General features: G+C 41.1%; 1 protein-coding gene across 1 annotated transcript in view; it reads left to right on the forward strand.

Moving 5' to 3' along the window:
• BMX (BMX non-receptor tyrosine kinase) overlaps positions 1–20267 on the forward strand; it is a 40809-nt gene that overhangs the window by 5220 nt on the left and 15322 nt on the right. The window contains exons 4-12 of the mRNA XM_065900324.1: positions 2008–2127; positions 4638–4702; positions 7095–7270; positions 8763–8834; positions 9502–9555; positions 11266–11320; positions 12628–12707; positions 15454–15581; positions 19525–19599. Of these exons, the coding sequence (XP_065756396.1) occupies positions 2008–2127; positions 4638–4702; positions 7095–7270; positions 8763–8834; positions 9502–9555; positions 11266–11320; positions 12628–12707; positions 15454–15581; positions 19525–19599 (825 nt within the window). The remainder of the gene's footprint in view (positions 1–2007; positions 2128–4637; positions 4703–7094; positions 7271–8762; positions 8835–9501; positions 9556–11265; positions 11321–12627; positions 12708–15453; positions 15582–19524; positions 19600–20267) is intronic.

Consider the following 20267-nt stretch of genomic DNA (forward strand, 5'->3'; position numbering starts at 1 on the left):
CATCTCTCTGCACCTCAGTTTACCTGACTCTGTAAGAGCCATGATAACAGTAATAGCTCCCCCCAGGGTTGCCGAGTAGGTGAAATGAGATGGTGTGAGGGAAAATATGTAAATGTAAGGTCCTAGACACATATCAATACATGAGTTCCTCTTATTGTCATTATTAGATGGTGGGAGTGTTGCAATGTGGACTTTTGGACTTGGCTGCAAAACAATTAGTTCCCCAGGAAACCAAATCTATGTAATAGAAAATAATAGGAATCCTGGTACATGGAGACCAGGAGCTTATAGAGCAGGAAGGCAAGAAATGTGCCCAAGGAACCGCAATGACCATTTGGGACAAGGTCAGAAACTAGTGTTTTGTAATCTTAACTTCTTTTGCTTTTTGTGACTTTTGTAATAATTTCCCATTAATATTTGGTAAAGTTTTTTTATGCCAGAGTTTTCAGCTAAGCTGAGCTGGGTTAAACTAAGGGAATGATATCATTAAAGCCCACTGTTCATTGAGCACCTACTCTGAGCCAAACACTGTTCTGGATGCTTTACATACATTGGCTCACCTCCTCCCAGTGACCCAGCAAAGTAGATATTATTATCCCCAAACACTTCCTTGAGTCATGGTTGTAAAGAAGGGGGTTTTTTTGTTTTTTTGGTTTTTGTTTTGTTTTGTTTTTTACTTTATATTAAAGTTTATTATTCCATTTGGAAAATCTACTGTACAGGGACAAACCCATTGGATTAAGCAGAGTTTTGCCAAAAGCAAAAGACTATCAACTCTTTGGAATATTCCTGATTCCAGCCCAGAGTCGGGCCACAGGACTTTGATCCCAGGAGTTCTCCTGGGATCAAAATAAGGAATCCTCAAGATGAATACAAAATCAAGAAGGAAAGAGTTTAAGTCACACGGAGAACCAGCCCTCCCTACCCGGAGAATCCTGTTGAACTGTTCTCTACTAAGACCTTGTAGGCTTCTATGCTGTATTTCGAGAGAGGTGAATTTGTTGCAGACACAATATTATACTCCAATATTAGAATTTCGTTTCTTTGGATTCAACATTGCCCTAGTCCCATGGTTTTTTTAAATATGCACATCTTTCTAGAAAAGTAGCCCCATAAACCATTTATTCCTTAGTGGAAACAGGTCAAAAGTCACAGAAGACCAAGAAGGGATGAGGAACTGTTCTAGCTCAGGAAAAACTAGATAACTAAATGCCCTGTGTGTTTCTAGACTGGATCCTCGATCAGAAAAAGTGAATGATTACAAAGGGTATTATTGGAATAACTGGAAAAGTTTTGAATACAAAATATATATTAAGTAATAGTATGGTATCAGTGTTAATTTTCTTGAATTTGATAATTGTATTACGGTTATGTAAGGAAATGTCCTTGTTAACGGAAGTTACATGCTCAAGTAGTGATGGATGACATTATTTAGGTCATGATATCTGTGACTTACTCTCAAATGGTTAAGCAAAATATAATAATGATAAAAAATTTCAATAATAATAATAATGTGTATGTACAGAGAGAAAACGAGATGAAACAAATGTGGCAAACAGTTAAAAGTTGGTGACTCTGTGTGAAGGGTATATGGACATTCACTGCACTATTCTTGCAACTTTTCTGCACATTTGAAATGTTTCAAAATAAAGAGCAGAAGCGGGGGGGAGTATATGTTTATTGGAAACTTCTTTTCTTCTTGCTAAGACCTAGTCCTACTCTAAAATCCTAACACCAAGCTGATGCGTATATGTAGTTTCTAGCAGTATTTTTTAAAGACTGATAGAAGTTATTGTGTTGTTCTTACTAAAACATGATTAGACTTTTCTTTTTGGCTTTGTAACTTCTGAGGGAAAGACTTACATCCTTTGGGAACCATTTGCCCTTAGGCTGGTTGCTAGCAAAATGAGGTTTTCATTGTTTTCTGATAACAGCACTTACTGAATGTGTTTCTTCTCTTGGGCCAACGTTTACTCATGCTGTGCTTTCTTCCTGCCTGCTCCCCAGAGATAAGGGGCAACCCCCATCTGCTGATCAAGTACCACAGTGGGTTCTTCGTGTGCGGGAAGTTCCTGTGCTGCCAGCAGAGCTGCAAAGCTGCCCCCGGATGTGCTCTCTGGGAAGCATGTAATGTGACCCCTCTGCTGGGCTGGACCCTGGGTGGACGATGCCCTTTAGGCAAACCTGGCAAATGCCAGAACACCTCGCCAGTTCAGGAAAACAAGATGTGCCAGATTGGTCAGCATCATGAATATCCAGCCTTGAGCATGATATCTAGCAAATGAAATCTAATTCCAGGGTCAACTGAGTCATGTTCCTTAAAATAATAACAATATGAACATCTGCCATTCGTTCATGTCATGAGAAATATTTTTAAACGGAAATCATAAATCAAGCAAGGAGCTGTTTATTTCCTCCCAAAATTCTTCCTGGTTGAAGATAAACTCCAGATGGGTAGAATGTGGTGAACATATCACCATGGTGCAAAAACTAACATCATAAACTTAAAAAACCAACATTCTTTTCAAAAATATGTCCAAGGATAAAATTTAAGTAACACTTTTAATCACCATATATACCAAAATGATGGATGGCCAAGTTTTCAAAGACATATTTAACGTGGTTTGCCATTCTGTACATGTCTGCTGATTTCTTAATAACATCACAGAAAGTAGCGTAGGGTTTGCTTTACATGCAATCGGATTCTACCCAGAGTTTTATTCCCAGGGAAATCTGCCTGACACTTTATCCAGGGACAGAAAGCCCACTGAGTGGCTCTGAAGGGCTAATGGAGGGAAAGAATTATGCTGTTTTTTGCTTGTGCCCTACGGGGTCCTACTGTTATCACCAGGATACTTACATGAAGCAGTCATATATTTTAGAAGTGTATCATTGTTTAACAACATGAAGTTGTTGATAAATAAGAAGGAGAACTTATTTTGGTAACAGGCTTATTTTACCAGCCTGGACAAACTATGCTTGGACTATAATGACTTTAAAGAATTAAATGAGATCAGCTGCATGGTAACAACTTCAAGAACTGTAAAACAAGGATGAGAAATATTATTCAAATTCACCCTACAATAGTGTTGACCCCCGACAATCGTGTTAATGTTACTATGGGTAATTTTACAACAAAATCAGTGACTAGGGCTTCCCTGGTGGCGCAGTGGTTAAGAGTCCACCTGCCGACGCAGGGGACACGGGTTCGTGCCCCGGTCCGGGAAGACCCCACATGCCGCGGAGCGGCTGGGCCCGTGAGCCTTGGCCGCTGAGCCTGCGCGTCCGGAGCCTGTGCTCTGCAACGGGAGAGGCCACACAGTGAGAGGCCCGCATACCACACACACACACACACACACACACACAAAAATCAGTGACTAAATATTCATTGTATTTCCCATCTCAATTAAACTATACAATGAATATTTATTCATCTTAATTAGATCACATTGCCCTTTATACTCATGAATTGTAATGATTTAATTAACTATACAGAATGGACTGTGCATGGATCTTCCCTCCAGTGTGAAGGGCCAGAGAGTAATGTCTCCTTACAGCATTAATCATTTACCCCAATGATTCTGTCTATGGTCAGCATTATTACTCAGCAGGCCAGATTCCAGCTCTGACTCTGCCCTAACTCCCTGGTAAAGAGCAGGAAAACAGGCGAGAGAGAGCACTGCCTTGGGATTATCTTCCTGGGCCCTGTCTGGATGGCACCTGCCATGTGTCCTGGGTGCCAAAGGCTCTCTGCCGGCCTCTGAAGAAAACTACAGAACGTAGTAGAGGTGTCGTGGCTTGCAGACAGCTGTGATATTGTCTGTCTGCCTAAGTGTCACTTCTTCCCTCGGCCTCCTCCTCTGCTGAGCTACAAGGCAGCCCGCAGGCACATCTACTAGGAAGGGAACAGCTGGGCATCTTTGCTTCCTTCTGTTTCCAAAATGTCATGGACCATCCTCTGTCCAAGTATATATGGCCTACAAATAAGTTGACCATACATCCCAATTTGTTTGGGACAATCCAGCCTGCAGCTGGGGACCTAGCATAATTATTAAAAGCCTACCCATCACTGTCAGAAATGTTCCAGCTGAGTCAATAAACCATATGGCGACCCCACTTATAAGACATACAATGGCTTCACCCTCACAACCTGGATGTCTATCTACATGTGTGAGTAGAAAGAAAAACCAACAAGTATCCTAACAACGGGGTGGTGGGGGGAAGCATAGGACAAGTTTGTTCACTTATAAATCAGCTATTTCTATGCATCTTGTATGAGCTGATCAAAGAAGAATCAGACATGGATTCTGAATCCTAGGCTCGTAGATACTACCCAATGAGATTAGATATCTGTTACTCAGAGACGAGGTAGAAATGTGGTATAAAGTAACAGTTTATAGAATTTAGAGGACCTTGAATTTCTTATCTACTTGGGAAGATACTGATAATCAATGGTGAAGTGGTATCTGAGTTGGGTATTATACAGGAAAGCAACAGAATCACTCCAGATGTTCTAAGTTCACGTAATCTGGAGTATTGCTCACACAATCTAGTTCACTCTTTTGATTCATAACATTGGGTGTTTTGCTTTGTTTTATTTAAAGTTTTTTCTGCTATTACTTGGTTTTACTCTTCAGATGCTGATCTGCACATTGAACCCAAAGAAGAAAAACACAGAGTTCCCATCTTCCCAGACAGAGTGGTAAGTCAACATTTCCATTTTTTTCATAGTCAGGATATATTAAATAAACCAAGAGTTGCCAAATTCAAGACTGGAATACATGGGCTTCATTCAGAATGCCCAGCAAAGAGAGAGAAGACGTGACCTATCGCCAACAGCCACGGCAGTAGCAAATAATAAATTCAAACAAAGAACCATTTTATGTTTTTTTTGCATTTAACGACTAGGCCTTTTTCTAACCTGTAAACACAAAAAATGATGTATGTGGGAGAAGCCCTTAAGATGGCATCACATATAACAGGCAGTTATTATTGGCTGACATTCCTCCCTCACCACCAGCATGGCTAAGTCTGCCTCGTGTACGTATCCTGGCAAAGGAATGGGACCCCATAGGGCACAAGCAGAATATAATTCTTTCCCTCCATTATCCCTTCAGAGCCACTTGGTGGGCTTTCTTCTCTGTCCCTGAGGTATGTCATTACCTCAGATGACATAAAATTTCCCAATTACTAGTAGTCATGAGAACAGCCTCTAAAGTGACCCATCCAATGTTATAATCCCATGACTCGAAACGTCATTTCAAGTTAAAACATGCCCCCCTTCCCTTGGCTCAAGTCTGCATTCAGAGGGCAGCCTGCTTTGGGGGAGAGGTCAGGGAGAGGCTGAGATTTCTGACGCTTTCAGGATTGAGGCCCAGGAAGAGAGGGTATAATGAAAAAGAGACAGTCATACGTGGCCACTCCCATCATGATTTGGTAGTGGCGGCTTCTGGGTGAGACAGTTTTCCAATGCTGATTCTTTATCATACAGGACACTTCCGTGGATTTCCCCCTGGGGTGGAGTTTTATGACAGAGCAAATGTCTTGACCCTTAGCTCTTCGGTTTCTAGCCCTCAAACTTTCTACTGGGTCCATTCACTCATCTAGGGCAGAGTTCCTTTCAAGATGGCTCCCAGCCAACCCTCACTCAAGGGTGGAGTTGGCCTACAGGAAAACAAACAAAACCTTGATTGCTCTGCTTAGTAAAACTGTATGTGGCTCGCACTCCCTGCTTTTAGGCTTCCCAGGTAGGTGTCAGCCTCCTCAAATGCCAGGAGACACATAAAATGGCCTCCCTGTGGTTTTCTGGAAGCTCACCTGAAAGTAAGGGAGCATCTCCATCCACCCATCAGCTCTGTGGTGCCTTGGGTACTTATTTTCACCTACACACATTCACACGTACTTACTTCTCTATTTCTATCTAAGTAAAAACCATATAACTTTTGTAAACCAACATGAAGGACATAAAGAAATCCATTATTGTCATAGGTTGAATTTTTGTCTCCCCAGATTCATGTCCACCCAAAACCTCAGAATGTGACCTCATTTGTAAAGAGGGTCTTTGCAGATATAATTAGTTAAGGATCAAGATGAGATCATACTGGATTAGGATAGATCATAAATTCAATGACTGATGTCCTTATAAGAAGATGAGGGGACACAGAGAGATACACAGAGAAGGAGGCCATTTAAAGACCTAAGCAGAGATTGGACTTATGATGCCACAAGCCAAGAATGCCTAGAACCACCAGAAGCTGGAAGAGGCAAGCAAAGATCCTCCCCCACAGCCTTTAAGTGAAACCTTGATTTTGGACTTTTGACCTCCAGAGCTGTGAGAGAATAAATTTCTGTTGTCCTCAACCACCAGATGTGTAGTAATTTGTTATGGCAGCCCTAGGAAACTGATGGAATTTTTAAGGTTTGGGAGTTTTAGTCTGTTATCAGTGATATTGCTTTTTTTTGGTTTGGATACATGCTCCAGCCCTGAAGCTTGAAAATTACGGCCCTGTAAAACACCTAAGAGCAATGTCCAGAATAAGCAAAGGTCAATTAGTGGTTACCTAGGGGCAGGATGGGAACGGGGACTAACTAGAAATGGGCCCGAGAGATCTTACAGCCGTGATGGAAAGATGTAAGACTGGACTGTGGTGATGACTGCTCAACCTTACAAAGGGTGAATTTTATAGTATGTGGTATGTAAATTATACACTAATAAAGTTTATTTTAAACAAATCTAAGAGCAGAGGATAATTTAGGAGCCCAAAACCATGGCATCTAGTCTCTGGCAAGTAATTCCCTCCCCCTCCCTCCCCCGTTTCTCCCTTCCCCATTCCTCCTTCCCCCTCCCTCCCGCCCTCCTCCCCCTCCTCCCTTCCTCCCCCGTCTCCCCTCCCTTCCTCCCTCCCCTCCTTCCTCCCTCCCTGCTCCCTTCCTTCCCTCCTCCCTCCCTCCTTCTCCTTCCCTCCCTCCCCCCCTCCCCTCCTCCCTTCCTTCCGATTTTTTAAAATTTAAGAGCTAATATACTTTGGTTGTTAGTCCCCAGTTCATGCATCTGCGCCTCACTGTGATGTACTAAAATCTCTTATCCTCCAAAGCTGAAGATTCCTCGAGCAGTTCCTATTCCCAAGATGGATGAACCATCTTCAAGCACCGCTCCAGCTCAGTATGACAGTGACTCCAAGAAAAACTGTGGCTCCCAGTCAAACGTCAACATGCCGTTTATGCCAAGAGAAGACTGCCCTGACTGGTGGCAAGTAAGAGGACTGAAAAGGTAAACCCCAGCTTTCAGTCTGGCTGTGCGGCGCACAGAGTGGACACTGCCCCACTGCCTTGGAGCTGAGCCTCGACTCGGTCCACACAGGCCTCAGCTGAGATAGAGATGCCCTCTGAGAAAATGTTCGGTGCCTGAGCCGGAAGCCTGGGTAGCGGTGGCCCTGCTGAGACTCAGCAGCACAGACTTTCCATGTAGATGATCATGTCTAATGATCTAAGTAATACTCGAGCATTTTATTCCCTTTCCCTTCTCTCCCCTCCACCTCCAAATAACCCCGTGTTCCAGAACACCAAATCTTTAAACTATATCCTCTGTCTGAGAGAGCTTAGAGTGGGTCACTTTTTAATGCACTTCGGCATCACTGGCCAAATGACTAGTCAATCAAGTGAGGCCACGGCTGCCTTCTCAGGATGTACACCTTCGCCCACACAGTCTTCTTTGCCAGTTCCTCTTTTCACTTAACATCTGGGACATTTTTCCCATTTGAACACATGAGAACATACTAAATTTTTAATTTTTTAAAGTTTTAATTGTGGTAAAACGTAATGTAAAATTTACCACCTTAGTCATTTTGCAGTTGTAGAGTTCAGTGGTGCCCATTACATTCCCAGTGCTGTGCAACCTGCCTGATTACTTTGAATGTCTGTATAGTATTCCCCCATGTGGATAAACCTAAGCGATGCACAATTGATGGATACTCTCCACGTGCTCTTAAAAACCACAAAAAGGCTAAATAAATCGCTTAGCTTTTTTTTTTTCGCTTAGCATTTTTAAATAAGAGTTTTCTTATGAAGAACTGAAGGGAAAAAGCTATGTTCGCGAGCAAGGCTGTTTGGGAAGCTGGGGAAGGAGGCATTGCTGTGCTGGGGCTTCTCCAGGCACTCACTGAAGTGTGGTTTTGAAAAAGACCTTGGGCTGTGAAGGCAAACAGGAAGTAGGTCCTACATTCCAAATAACACAGCCTTTGGACTTGGAGAAGTCAGTACTTCCCCATGCTCCGCTTTGCACCCCAAATGAGAGAGATAAAATGATGGGTGGCAGAGGATGAAGAGAATCCTGCAGATCCATCTGTGTCCACATGGAGTTAAATGGTTTGGTATTTTCAGGACTTTCCTTTGCAATCATAACAGCAAAGAGGAAAATAACTTATTTTAAAATATATCAGCAACAGAATGCTTGCATACATACAAGAAAATCAGGGCAAACCCAGTCAAGATGATTTATTAATCCAAGTTTTCTACTGTTTGGGGTTATTATGAGCCATTATTAAAAATTCTCTTTTCTTTAGGCATCCTGTCAAACTACTGCTTTTTAGTGGAGTCCCTGCAAGGATGAAAATGTGAAAATGCCTCATTAGCTTCCATTTCCAAACCAAGTGACATATATGGGTCAAACTGTTAAAGCTGAAACATATCTAACAAAACTACTTTTGTCATTTAACATTTATAAATAAACATCAATTTATGAAATGTATCCCTCTTTTTTGTAGCAGTGAAGATTTGGCATGCAGTAACCAAAGGGAAAGAAATGTTGTAGATCACAGCACCCTAAAGATGTCATGGTAAATCAAATTCAGATATTCTTTTACACCCAGGATTTCTTCCTTTTGCAGGAAAACTAACCACATTTGTGATAATTTTGCAACTAGCCTTTACTTTTTAAGGTAAATATAAAACAAATCCAGGTAGTTTGCTTCTCTGAACCCCGAAGGTGGTCTGAGTTGATGGCTTCTGGGTCACGCTGAAATTTCCTACCCATGGTTCATGATATACACTGGTGTTCTCATGAACACGGACACACCAGGCTCAGGCATCTCTAGCAGGAGGGAAAACAACGTAGAGCTGAGTAACTCTTCTCTGAGAATAGCTCTATACACAACCAAGATTTTCTCTAGCTTTGTATCACGGCTCTCCCAGAAGCATCCTCATTTATTTCACGAGCCCGCTCTTCTGACAGAGTCAAAGAAATCTACATTCCTGGGGGCCTTCTGTATCAAGGAGCCAATTTCTCATGAAACTGGGCATGAGCTCAACTTTTAAGCAATTCTCTCTTCACTTTGCTGACACCTTCCCAAGTGCAAAAAAGGGAAAGCTAACAGTCCAGATTTTATTCACATGGATGAAAGCAGGGTGGGATTTGATATGGCACTGTGAGGCACTTGGATTATTTCTTGGTGGTTTTTTTTTTTTTTTTTTTTTGGTATTCATGTCATTCCCTCTCTTCTTAAGGGGATCCCCTGAGTCAAGTTCATCTGAAGAAGAGGAAAACCTTGATGACTATGAGTGAGTTTTGAAAGTCCTCTGTGTTTCTCTAAAACTAGACATAGATGTTTCTATTGTTTTCTCCCCCTAAGGTTACAAGCAGATGGTTCAAACTTGCTCAGGAGGCTGTATTTACATGGAGACACTCATGTGAGGTTCTGGGCCATGTATCTGGAGGATGGGTGACAATGAACTGGGTTGTTACTAATGAAAGTATTTTTCCCCAGTCTGGATGATCTAAACCAGCTGCATATATTCCTGGGATCTATCACATACCTGGCCTCCTCTTCATTTCGCTCTGACTTCATAGATACAGCCCATGACATTTCTGCTGATTATTTCTTCCCTGGAGGCCCCTTGCCAGGATGATGTTTGAAGGCTCTTATTAGCGTTGAGTCCAATTGTGAAGTTAGTTACGATGCAGTAATTTTACAAGGTAGCACAACCAAGCCTTGAATATCACAGCATTTATGTTGAGAGATTCCTATTCCTAGAGTGACCTTATCATTGAACATCCAAACTAGGACACTTTAGAAAGAGAAAGAGTGCACTGCTCAATGTTACATCTGGACATCAGGCATAAACTGGACTCCTCTGGGCAAATAAGAATGCGTGATCGCCCCAATTATACTGAGACAGGGTGGTCTTAAGTGGTTGTTAAGGTCCTTTCCAAAATCTAAGACTCTATCATTCGACAACAAATAGGGACAAAATAATCGTCTCCTGGACTTAAAGTCTGGCATTAAGGAGAGGTGGGAGTAATGGCACAGTGCATCTCTCAGACACCTGCTACCCAACAGCGACCAATTCAGTTGGACACTAGGATAACACATATTTCTAGTTCTGGTTTTGTATGAGTGCTGTTATTGATTCATTGGCTACGAGTGCAGTGAGAGCATTTACAAAGTACATGTCACTCTTCACCACCTTCTAGTTCCCCTTTAACTGTAGCTTCTTCCCCAACATCTACCCTCTGGAAAGCAACTACTGGAATCATTCAAACTAAGATAACAATGACTGAGATACAAAATGTAAAACCGACAGCTAGTGGGAAGCAGCCGCATAGCCCAGGGAGATCAGCTCGGTGCTTTGTAACCACCTAGAGGGGTGGGATAGGGAGGGTGGGAGGGAGGGAGACGCAAGAGGGAAGAGATATGGGAACATATGTATATGTATAACTGATTCACTTTGTTATAAAGCAGAAACTAACACACCACTGTAAAGCAACTATACTCCAATAAAGATGTTAAAAAGAAAAATAAAAAAAAAAAAAAGAAAAATGACTGAGAAATGCTAGTACAAAAATTATTCAAAGATATTTATAGTTTAACAGGTGACAAAGACTTAAACCAAAGGGAGAGAACCTCTAATCATGGATTTTAGTCTTTCGCATTTAGATGAATTGGAAGGCTTTCTTTGACTTGGAAAGCCCAGATCTGACCAGATAGACAGTCTCTATCTCCATCATTTCTAGATTCCAATGGGGTGTGAGAGGCATGCATTGGGGAGATGATCAGGAAAGACATGCAGGCCCCACCCCAGAATCATAACTGGGTGGTGGAGACTTAGGACTCTGAGTTTCTAACAGCTCCTCAAGTGATCCTCTTGAACAGCCAGGTTTGGAAAACCCTGATCTGGGTCAATGCCTCATCTTACAGGTGAGAAACTTAAGTGACAAGTTATGCAATTAAAACCTATTAATTCTCAAAATGGAATTCCTTTCTATTGCAGCTGGTTTGCAGGTAACATCTCCAGGTCACAATCTGAGCAGTTACTGAGACAAAAGGTAAGTAAGTAGTCTAGTCTTTAAAATAGCCTCTAAGAATGCCTTTCTATTGCTGGGCGTGGAGGGTAATGCACTGCTCACAGAAACCTTACTGCTAATTATACAGCCAAGACACCATAGTGTTCACTGTCCACCCTGTGGGTTACCAGGCCCTTCACATCTAGCCACGTCCTCTAAGCCCAGTGCTCTATAATAAACCACTCCAAAATTTAGTGGCTTGAAACAACAAGCTTTATGATTCTTCACCGTTCTGCGAGTCAGCTGGGCCAGCAGTTCCGCAGGTTTTGCTTAGGGTCACTCATGTGGCTGCATTTAGCTGGTGGACTGACTAAGGGTGGGGTCAGCTGGGGTAGTCAACCAGGGCGCCATATTCCATCTGCATGTGGCTAACTTGGGCTTCCACACGGCATGGTCATCTCAAGGCAGTGGTTGAAGAGGCCAAGCCCCACAGTTCAGTGCAAGCAATTACAGAGTCTCAGCTTTTGTCATGTCTGCTAATGTCCCACTGGCCAAAGCAAATCACCTGGGCCAGCCCAAAGTCGATGTGGGAGGGGACTACACAGGGCAGGAATACACAGAGAGATGATTTACTGGGGGCCATCTGTACCTCATACTTTAAGCCTGTCACTAAAACCATTAGCACCTAAACCAGAGTACAGCAGATGTAATGGGGAATAAATCTATCGGATTTTCTTACTAATTGGTAATGGACTTACCGACTGCAAACTCTTTTGACCTACAAAAGTGACACTTTGCTATAGTTCAACCTATACGACACACGCCAATTATTTCTTGGAGGGGCCCTAGTGAGAACATGGTGGCCACTACCTAACTCGCTATTTCATGACATGCACAGTTTAATATCCACTTTGTCTAAGTCTGCTTAGAATCAGCACATTACAAGAGACAAGTTGAGCATACATTTAATAAATGATTTGTTCTGCATCTTTGGTTTTCTAAAACCTTCCAAGGGCATGATATGGTGATATGTGGTTTTAAATTTTATTTCTGAAAGATGAAAACGTTAGGCTTGCACAAACACAAAACGGGGAAAATTATCAGAGAAGGTTAAAAATTAACTGGAGAGGAAGAGTTGAAGCACACAGGGTAGATCTATAAAGACACTGAGTGAGAGAAGGAGGAAAGCTAAACCAGGGGTCCCTTCTGTGCCAACTGGTGAGTAATCTGTGCCATCAATGTCTAAAGTGGATCTAAAAGATCTACTTTCCGATCACCTACCAGGGCAAATCGTTTTCAAGAATAACGAAAATGTTTTCTGTCCCTTCCACACTCTCCTTCCTATTCAGGGAAAAGAAGGAGCATTTATGGTTAGAAATTCCAGCCAGGCGGGAATGTACACAGTGTCCTTGTTTAGTAAGGCTATGAAGTAAGTATGATGCGGACTTCTTTCATCTTCTTGTGTATGTTCTTTGAATATGCTGGTCATTCAGTCACATTTGGGGATAAGATCCCATCTTTAAGCTCTGGAATTTGGGATCAAAGTATTTCTGTGGAATGTGACCATTCGTAGTTGCCTTCCCCCGCCCCACCCCGTACTATCAAGAGGCTGCTTTCTGGGCGATTCTCTCCTGCCCATCCCAGACCGCAGCAGAGCGCCCAGTGCATGGCGAGCCTTTAACATTTGTTAAAGGCATCCTGCGTTATTCCCCCTTGATTCATCCTAAGCCTAAAAAAGAGAAAAGTAATAGCAATGGTTCCTGTACACTCTTGGCCCTAGCCACCTGCTGGGCTGAGAAACCTAGCCCAGTGTCTGGTTCTTAGTAAGTCTTTCCAGTGGGAGCAGGAGGTTGAATCAGTGTAGCTGTGCTCCCTGGATGGCTTCTTTCTGGGGTGCTGCACCTCTGAGTCCAAATCCTGACTCTGCCATTTCAAAACCTTATGACACTAGGCAAGTTTCTTAACTTCTGTGCCTCAACTTCCTCATCTGAAAAGTGGACATAATAACCATTATGTTCTACGGATGAAGTGGGTTAATTCACAAATTGGATCAGAACAGTGCCTGACACATAGCACACACTTAATAAAGTAACAGTAATCACTAGCATTGTTGTTGCTGGGAAACAGTAATTCTACCTGCCCCCCTCCCCCGCATGCTTAGGTATATAAGGCCCCACGGTTACCTCAGGCAAGTCACCCTCACCAACATTAGGGTCCCCCTCCAGAGTCTTACAAGCCACTTTCCCATTGGTTGTTAGCCTTTTTGTTCCTTCTAAACATCCCGTGGAGCAAACAGGAAAGCTGTTTTTATTTACACCGTTTTACATATGAGAGGACTGAGGTTCAAAGACAGCTTTTCTTTTTTTAACATCTCTATTGGAGTATAATTGCTTTACAATGGTGTGTTAGTTTCTGCTGTATAACAAAGTGAATCAGCTGTACATATACATATATCCCCATATCTCTTCTCTCTTACGTCTCCCTCCCACCCTCCCTATCCCACCCTCTAGGTGGTCACAAAGCACCGAGCTGATCTCCCTGTGCTATGCGGCTGCTTCCCACTAGCTATTTTACATTTGGTAGAGTATATATGTCCATGCCACTCTCAAAGAGAGCTTATAAAGACCACCCTCAAAACTAATAAATGACAGACTTGAAGCCAGGCCTTCAACAGCCAAGTTCATGTTCCCTCAATCATATCCCTGTGTCTGTGCTGAAACTACCCAATGTTTTGGAATGAGAATCTGGTCAAATCTCGATTAGGGCCATTTGAAAAAAAAAGTCTATGTGTGCGACCCCTTTTTTAATGCTTGGATTGAACGACCTTGAATGACTGAAGGGCCTTGGTGGTTTCTCCATGTGCCCTGCCTTGTGGTGCATATATGTATTTTTTAAATAATTAAGTGATGAAAAAGTTATTTTATTTCGGGAATTTTTTTTACAGAGTACCTACCTCCAATTTGAGATAACAGCATGTACCATGAGCATTCACATGGCATTTTCCAGTGCCAGAAGCCACATCCCCGGTGCACCTCGTGTACTAGCTTGCAAACTTGGATGCTGACTAAAGCCAACCCAGTAAGAAGGGGGAGAAGGCTTGGTTCACTGAATATCAAAAGCTCTATGGCCCTCAGGGCCTCCAGTTTCAGCCAAACCTGATGTCAGAAGTCCTCTTAGTTAAGCTTCTTGACACCAGATTCATTTTTGAAGGTGGCTACATAGAAAAAAAAAATCAGCAAATAGATGAGGAATCAAATGAAAAGAATCCCAATGAAAGACTACAGAAGCCTTCTTTAATGAAACACCATCATTCGGCTGGAGTGAATGTGATGCTCAGACCAAGAGCCAATGAGCCATATGCAACAAGAAAGCATCCTTTCTCCTTTTTATAACCGTAATCCTAACGAGGCTGACATTACAGCAACAAGAATATATTAACAGTTTCTTATGTGCCAAGCATAGTGCAACTGATATATACATACTCTCATCTGAGCTTTACAACAACTGGATGAGGTAGCTAGCCAGCGATAGAAACGTACTCAAAGCCCAGTTCTTGACCGCTACGCTAGACTCTAACATCTAAGACAGGCATATCATTCCTGGTTAGCCTAAATCAACGTGCATCAATTCACCACTATTTTCTACAAGTAGGGCAACAGAAAAAAAAAAAAAAGTTTTATGGGAAAAAGGCACAAGTTCGCATGAGGAATTTCAGGCTATTCCCACCAACTCCAACCTGTACACTCCACTCCCAAAAGAGCTTCCCATCCACAGCCTAATGACCTTTGCCTCCCACCTTTTAATCTCCATTACTATCCTAAAAGAGAATTAATGTTCAGAATAATGATCCTGAAAACTGCAGGGCTCTCAATCACCAAAGGAAGATGCCGGCTTTATACTTACTAAAGGAAGAACGGTACAGAAAGGGGGAATTTTATTATAGATGAATTCTGTATGAGCACAAAAGATCCACTGAGTTCAGAGAGGAGCCCTCTTCCATACTTATGGATTATCGTGGACACCTCCAGAAAAACACTAGACGTCAAGACTCAGAAGCCACCTCTGACTTCCCTTTCTAAACTTTGCAAATGCACATAAAATAATGATTTAACCATTATGTAATCAAGCTTCACTTGTTTATTAAAAACATTCTAACATTCTTTCTTCCTTACTAGTGATAAAAAAGGAACCGTCAAACATTACCATGTGCATACAAATGCCGAGAACAAATTGTACCTGGCAGAAAACTACTGTTTTGATTCCATTCCAAAGCTTATTCACTATCATCAACACAATTCAGCAGGTAACTTGGTTCAGTTTTTCTTTTATGGGTCCTTGTTGATAAATATAAATTTTCTTGGATATTACTGACCCTCCTAATACTCTTTTTTTTAATTGAAGTATAGTTGATTTACAATGTTTTAGGTGTACAGCAAAGTGATTCAGATGTATATAATATATCTATATTCTTTTTCAGATTCTTTTCCATTATAGGTTATTACAAGATATTGAGTGTAGTTCCCTGTGCTGTACAGTAGGTCCTTGTTGTTTATCATTTTATATACAGTAGTGTGTGTATATGTTCATCCCAAACTCCTGATTTATCCCTCCCCCCACTCCTAATACTCTTAATTATATAAGGAATCATGAAAGTAGGGGAAAAATGCTCTCAAGCCCTATGACTGTTGAGATTTTTAACCTACACTTCCTGGAATATAACATTATACACTCTATAATGCCAGGAAAAATGAAGTTGAGTGAGTTCAGTGACTTAGAAGTAGAGATTCTCTTTATAAAAATATTTGCAGTTTTTTTTCTGCCTACAGAAGTAAGATGACTGCAAAATTCAAGCAATATAGAAATGTGCATCATCGGAGAGATAACCTTCATGGACAAGCTGGTGTCTATTTTGACAGAATTTTTTTCTATGCTGACACTAACATTTATTATTCATTATATATATGCATATATATAATATATATGTATGTACACACATTATATGTTTACAGATATGAGATCATTCTATACATACTACTTTTCAGCCTGCTTTCTTTACTCTGCATGTCTTAGAAGTCTTTCCATGCACTTGTGTATAGCTCACTCTGATCTGTTTAATGGAAATCTATTGTAGAATTACTCCGTAATTCATTCACCGAACCGTATACTGATCAGCAGTTGGATCATGTACAATATTTTCACATAACAATGGCTGTTTCATGCAAACATAGCTCTGTGTACCTGTATGAGTGTCTCTGTAGCCAAATTCCCTAAAAGTGGAATTTGAGATAATGGTTAAGAATGTTTAAAATTCAGACACTGTCAAATGCTATTCAGAAATGTACGCTCCCACTAACAGCAACACTTCATCCTCACTGACCCTGGGTGCTATCACCCTTTTTAAATTTTGCCTAATTGACTGATACAAATAGTATAAAATAATATAAAAATATATAGAAATCCCTTGTAATGGAAGTATCAACTAACCTTATTGTGGCAATCATTTTACACTGTATACATGTATCAAATCATCACAGTTGTACACCTTAAGAGTTACCTATGTTATATGTCAATAAAATCTCAATAAACCTAAAAAAAATGAAATTTAAAAATCCACTCTAAATGTCTTATCTAGACTAGTTCCACTTACAGGCAGTGACTGGATGAATTTCCAACAGTTAGTAAAAGTAAGCTGTGGGATCAGCAACAAACTTGTGCAACTCTACCTGACCTGATCACAGGCGCGCGGGTGAATTGCTCTTACTCCTGGTGTTGATTTTGGTTTTTATTTGTATTTTTCCATGGTCCCAATTCCTTCAATTGTGTATTTTAACATGTAGCACCTGAAAAATACACTTTGGAAAAGGTATTGTATAAATAGATGTCTCCAAGTGGAATGATTCCACTCCAGAGGATACACAAGAAATTCCCCAGGGGATGGGAAGAAAATACTAAAATGTTTATTTAGATTTGTTTCTAAAATCTAATTCTCTTGAGTTTTCTATTTGTGAGTATATTTTATGATTCATATATTGTATCAACACAGCAGCAATTATATATACACGTATTTTGGAGGAGTATGTTAATTTTTTTTTTTTTGCTAATTAAAGGTGCAGGGTTTACAAGAGACCACTCATGTAAAAACTAGATAAGTAATAGAGAAAAAAGGAAGGAGAGAAACGAAACATGTGTGAGAGCTCCCAGGACTTGGAAAACATCACACATTTAAAGCAAGAAACATACATTTTTTTAAATGAGTTATTTTGAACCACTATAAATACTGTGACTATTTTAACCCAGCTTTACCATAACTCCATGTAAACAATTAAAATGACTTGACCGTTAAATGCAATTTAAGAATAAGCTCATTTTAAATTTTTTTTATTTTTATTTTTGCGGTATGTGGGCCTCTCACTGTTGGGGCCTCTCCCGCTGCGGAGCACAGGCTCCGGACGCGCAGCCCCAGCGGCCATGGCTCACACGCCCAGCCACTCCGTGGCATGTGGGATCCTCCCGGACCGGGGCACAAACCCGTGTCCCCTGCATCGGCAGGTGGACTCTCAACCACTGCGCCACCAGGGAAGCCCAAGCTCATTTAAAAAAAAAAAAAAAAATTCAAGGGGTTTACTTATCTTGTACCCTTGTGTACTGTTTGGATTTGTTTTTTTTAACCAAATGTATGTGCTGTGTGTATAATACTTAAATATGGGACTATAAAAAGATAGCAAAATACCTGAATAGCCATTTTTCCAAAGAGGATATACAGATGGCCAAAAGACATATGAAAAGAGGATATACAGATGGCCAAAAGACATGAAAAGATGCTCAAGATCAGTACTCATCAGAGAAATACAAATCCAAACCACAGTGAGCTATCACCTCACCCTGTCAGAACAGCTACCGTCAAAAAGTCCACAAATAACAAATGTTAATGAGGATGTGCAAAAAAGGGAACCCTAGTACGCTATTGGTGGGAATGTAAATTGGTGCAGCCACTATGGAAAACAGCATGGAGGTTCCTCAAAAAACTCAACATAGCACTGCCGTATGACCCAGCAATCCCACTCCTGGGTATATATCTGAAGAAAATGAAAACACTAATTTGAAAAGATATATGCACCCCATGTTCACAGCAGCATTATCTACAATAGCCAAGATATGGAAACAACCTAAGTGTCCATCAACAGATGAACAGATAAAGAAGATGTGGTGTATATATACAATGGAATACTACTCGACCATAAAAAAGAATGAAATTCTGCCATTTGTAACAACTGGGTAGACCTAGGGGGTTTATGTTTAGTGAAATAAGTCAGTGAAATGAGACTTATATGTGGAATCTAAAAAATAAAACGAATGAATACAACTAAACAGAAACATACTCGCAGATAAAGAGAACAAATTAGTGGCTACCAGTGGGGAGAGGGAAGGCGGGAGGGACAAGGTAGAGACAGGGGATTAAGAGATACAAACTACTATATCTAAAATAAATAAGCAACAAGTATATATTGTACAGCACAGGGGAAAAGAGCCATTATTTTGTGATAACTTTAAGTGGAGTATAATCTATAAAAATATTGAATCACTGTGCTGTACACCTGAAACTAATAAAATACTGTAAATCAACTATACTTCAATTTTTTTTTTTTTTTTTTTGCGTTACGTGGGCCTCTCACTGCTGTGGCCTCCCCCGTTGCGGAGCACAGGCTCCGGACGCGCAGGCTCAGCGGCCATGGCTCACGGGCTCAGCCGCTCCGCGGCATGTGGGATCTTCCCGGACCGGGGCACGAACCCGTGACCCCCGCATCGGCAGGCGGACTCTCAACCACTGCTCCACCAGGGAAGCCCTATACTTCAATTTTAAAAAATAGTTGATGGCTAGCTACAAATGCAATAAAATAATTAAAACAAGAAAAGCTAGCAAAATAAAAATGAGAAACTTTTTAAAATAAAAGATTCCATCAAGCAACTAACTTTGATGAGATTTTTTAAAAATCACACAAAGTATTGATAGCTTTTACTCTTTGAATTTTTGCTTTACATAGAACTAGTTAGTCAAGTCAAGCAAATTAATGTAACTACAGGATGAATATGGTTAGAATGGAGTCTCTCTCTGCATGACAACATCATGAACTCTGTGCTTTTTCAGCTGCTCTAGAGAGAGCATAAGCAGAGGTGTGAACCAATGTAAGGTAATGTGATGTGATATAATGTCATCATGTGATGATGTGAAGCTGATTCCATTGCAGGCATGATCACACGACTCCGCCACCCTGTGTCAACGAAGGCCAACAAGGTTCCCATCTCCGTGTCCTTGGGAAGTGGTATGGACATGCCCTTGGGTTCTTAAACTCCATTTCCTACCATTTTTCATTTTAAATATATATATATATATATGTGTGGTTAATTTACTGGAAAAAAAAAAGATGGAAGACAGGGAGGAGATCCCTATTCAGCTTGCGTCAGGGAGGGCTTCAGCTCTAATATATTCATTCGTTTTCTTATATAAACTGAAACCTTTTCTGTCCTCCCAACCTAACTCTGTAATCTCCCCAGCATTACCAAAAAGACTGACCCAGTCATCAGCCTCTAGAACCCCACTGCCTGTCCTTTCTTCTTCTGGGATTCTCTGCCTGCTCAGGGGAGCCAGTGTGCAACCTGGATCACAGCTTAATTTATTTTATAAGAAAATGTAATGATATTTTACTAAGCTAAGGGCACTGAGCACATTTTGACACCAAGTCTTTCCAAGACGCCTCTGGTCGGCAAAGGTTTTTTCACTCTAACTTTTCTTGTCAATAATTGTAGGTGCTTCAGGAACAATACTGTTCTGGTGACATTATCGTGTGGTCTAACAGATCATAAGACCGTATCACTAAGGATTTTCTTTTTAAGTGATCAACTTAAAATTAAAAGGTCTTGCTGTTCTTCATATCGTCAGTGTTAAACTCTCATTGGAGAGGGAACCACTTGGGAAGCTGTTAGCCCCAAA

Source organism: Phocoena phocoena, chromosome X (genome assembly GCF_963924675.1).
Source record: "Phocoena phocoena chromosome X, mPhoPho1.1, whole genome shotgun sequence".
Taxonomy (NCBI): Eukaryota; Metazoa; Chordata; class Mammalia; order Artiodactyla; family Phocoenidae; genus Phocoena; species Phocoena phocoena.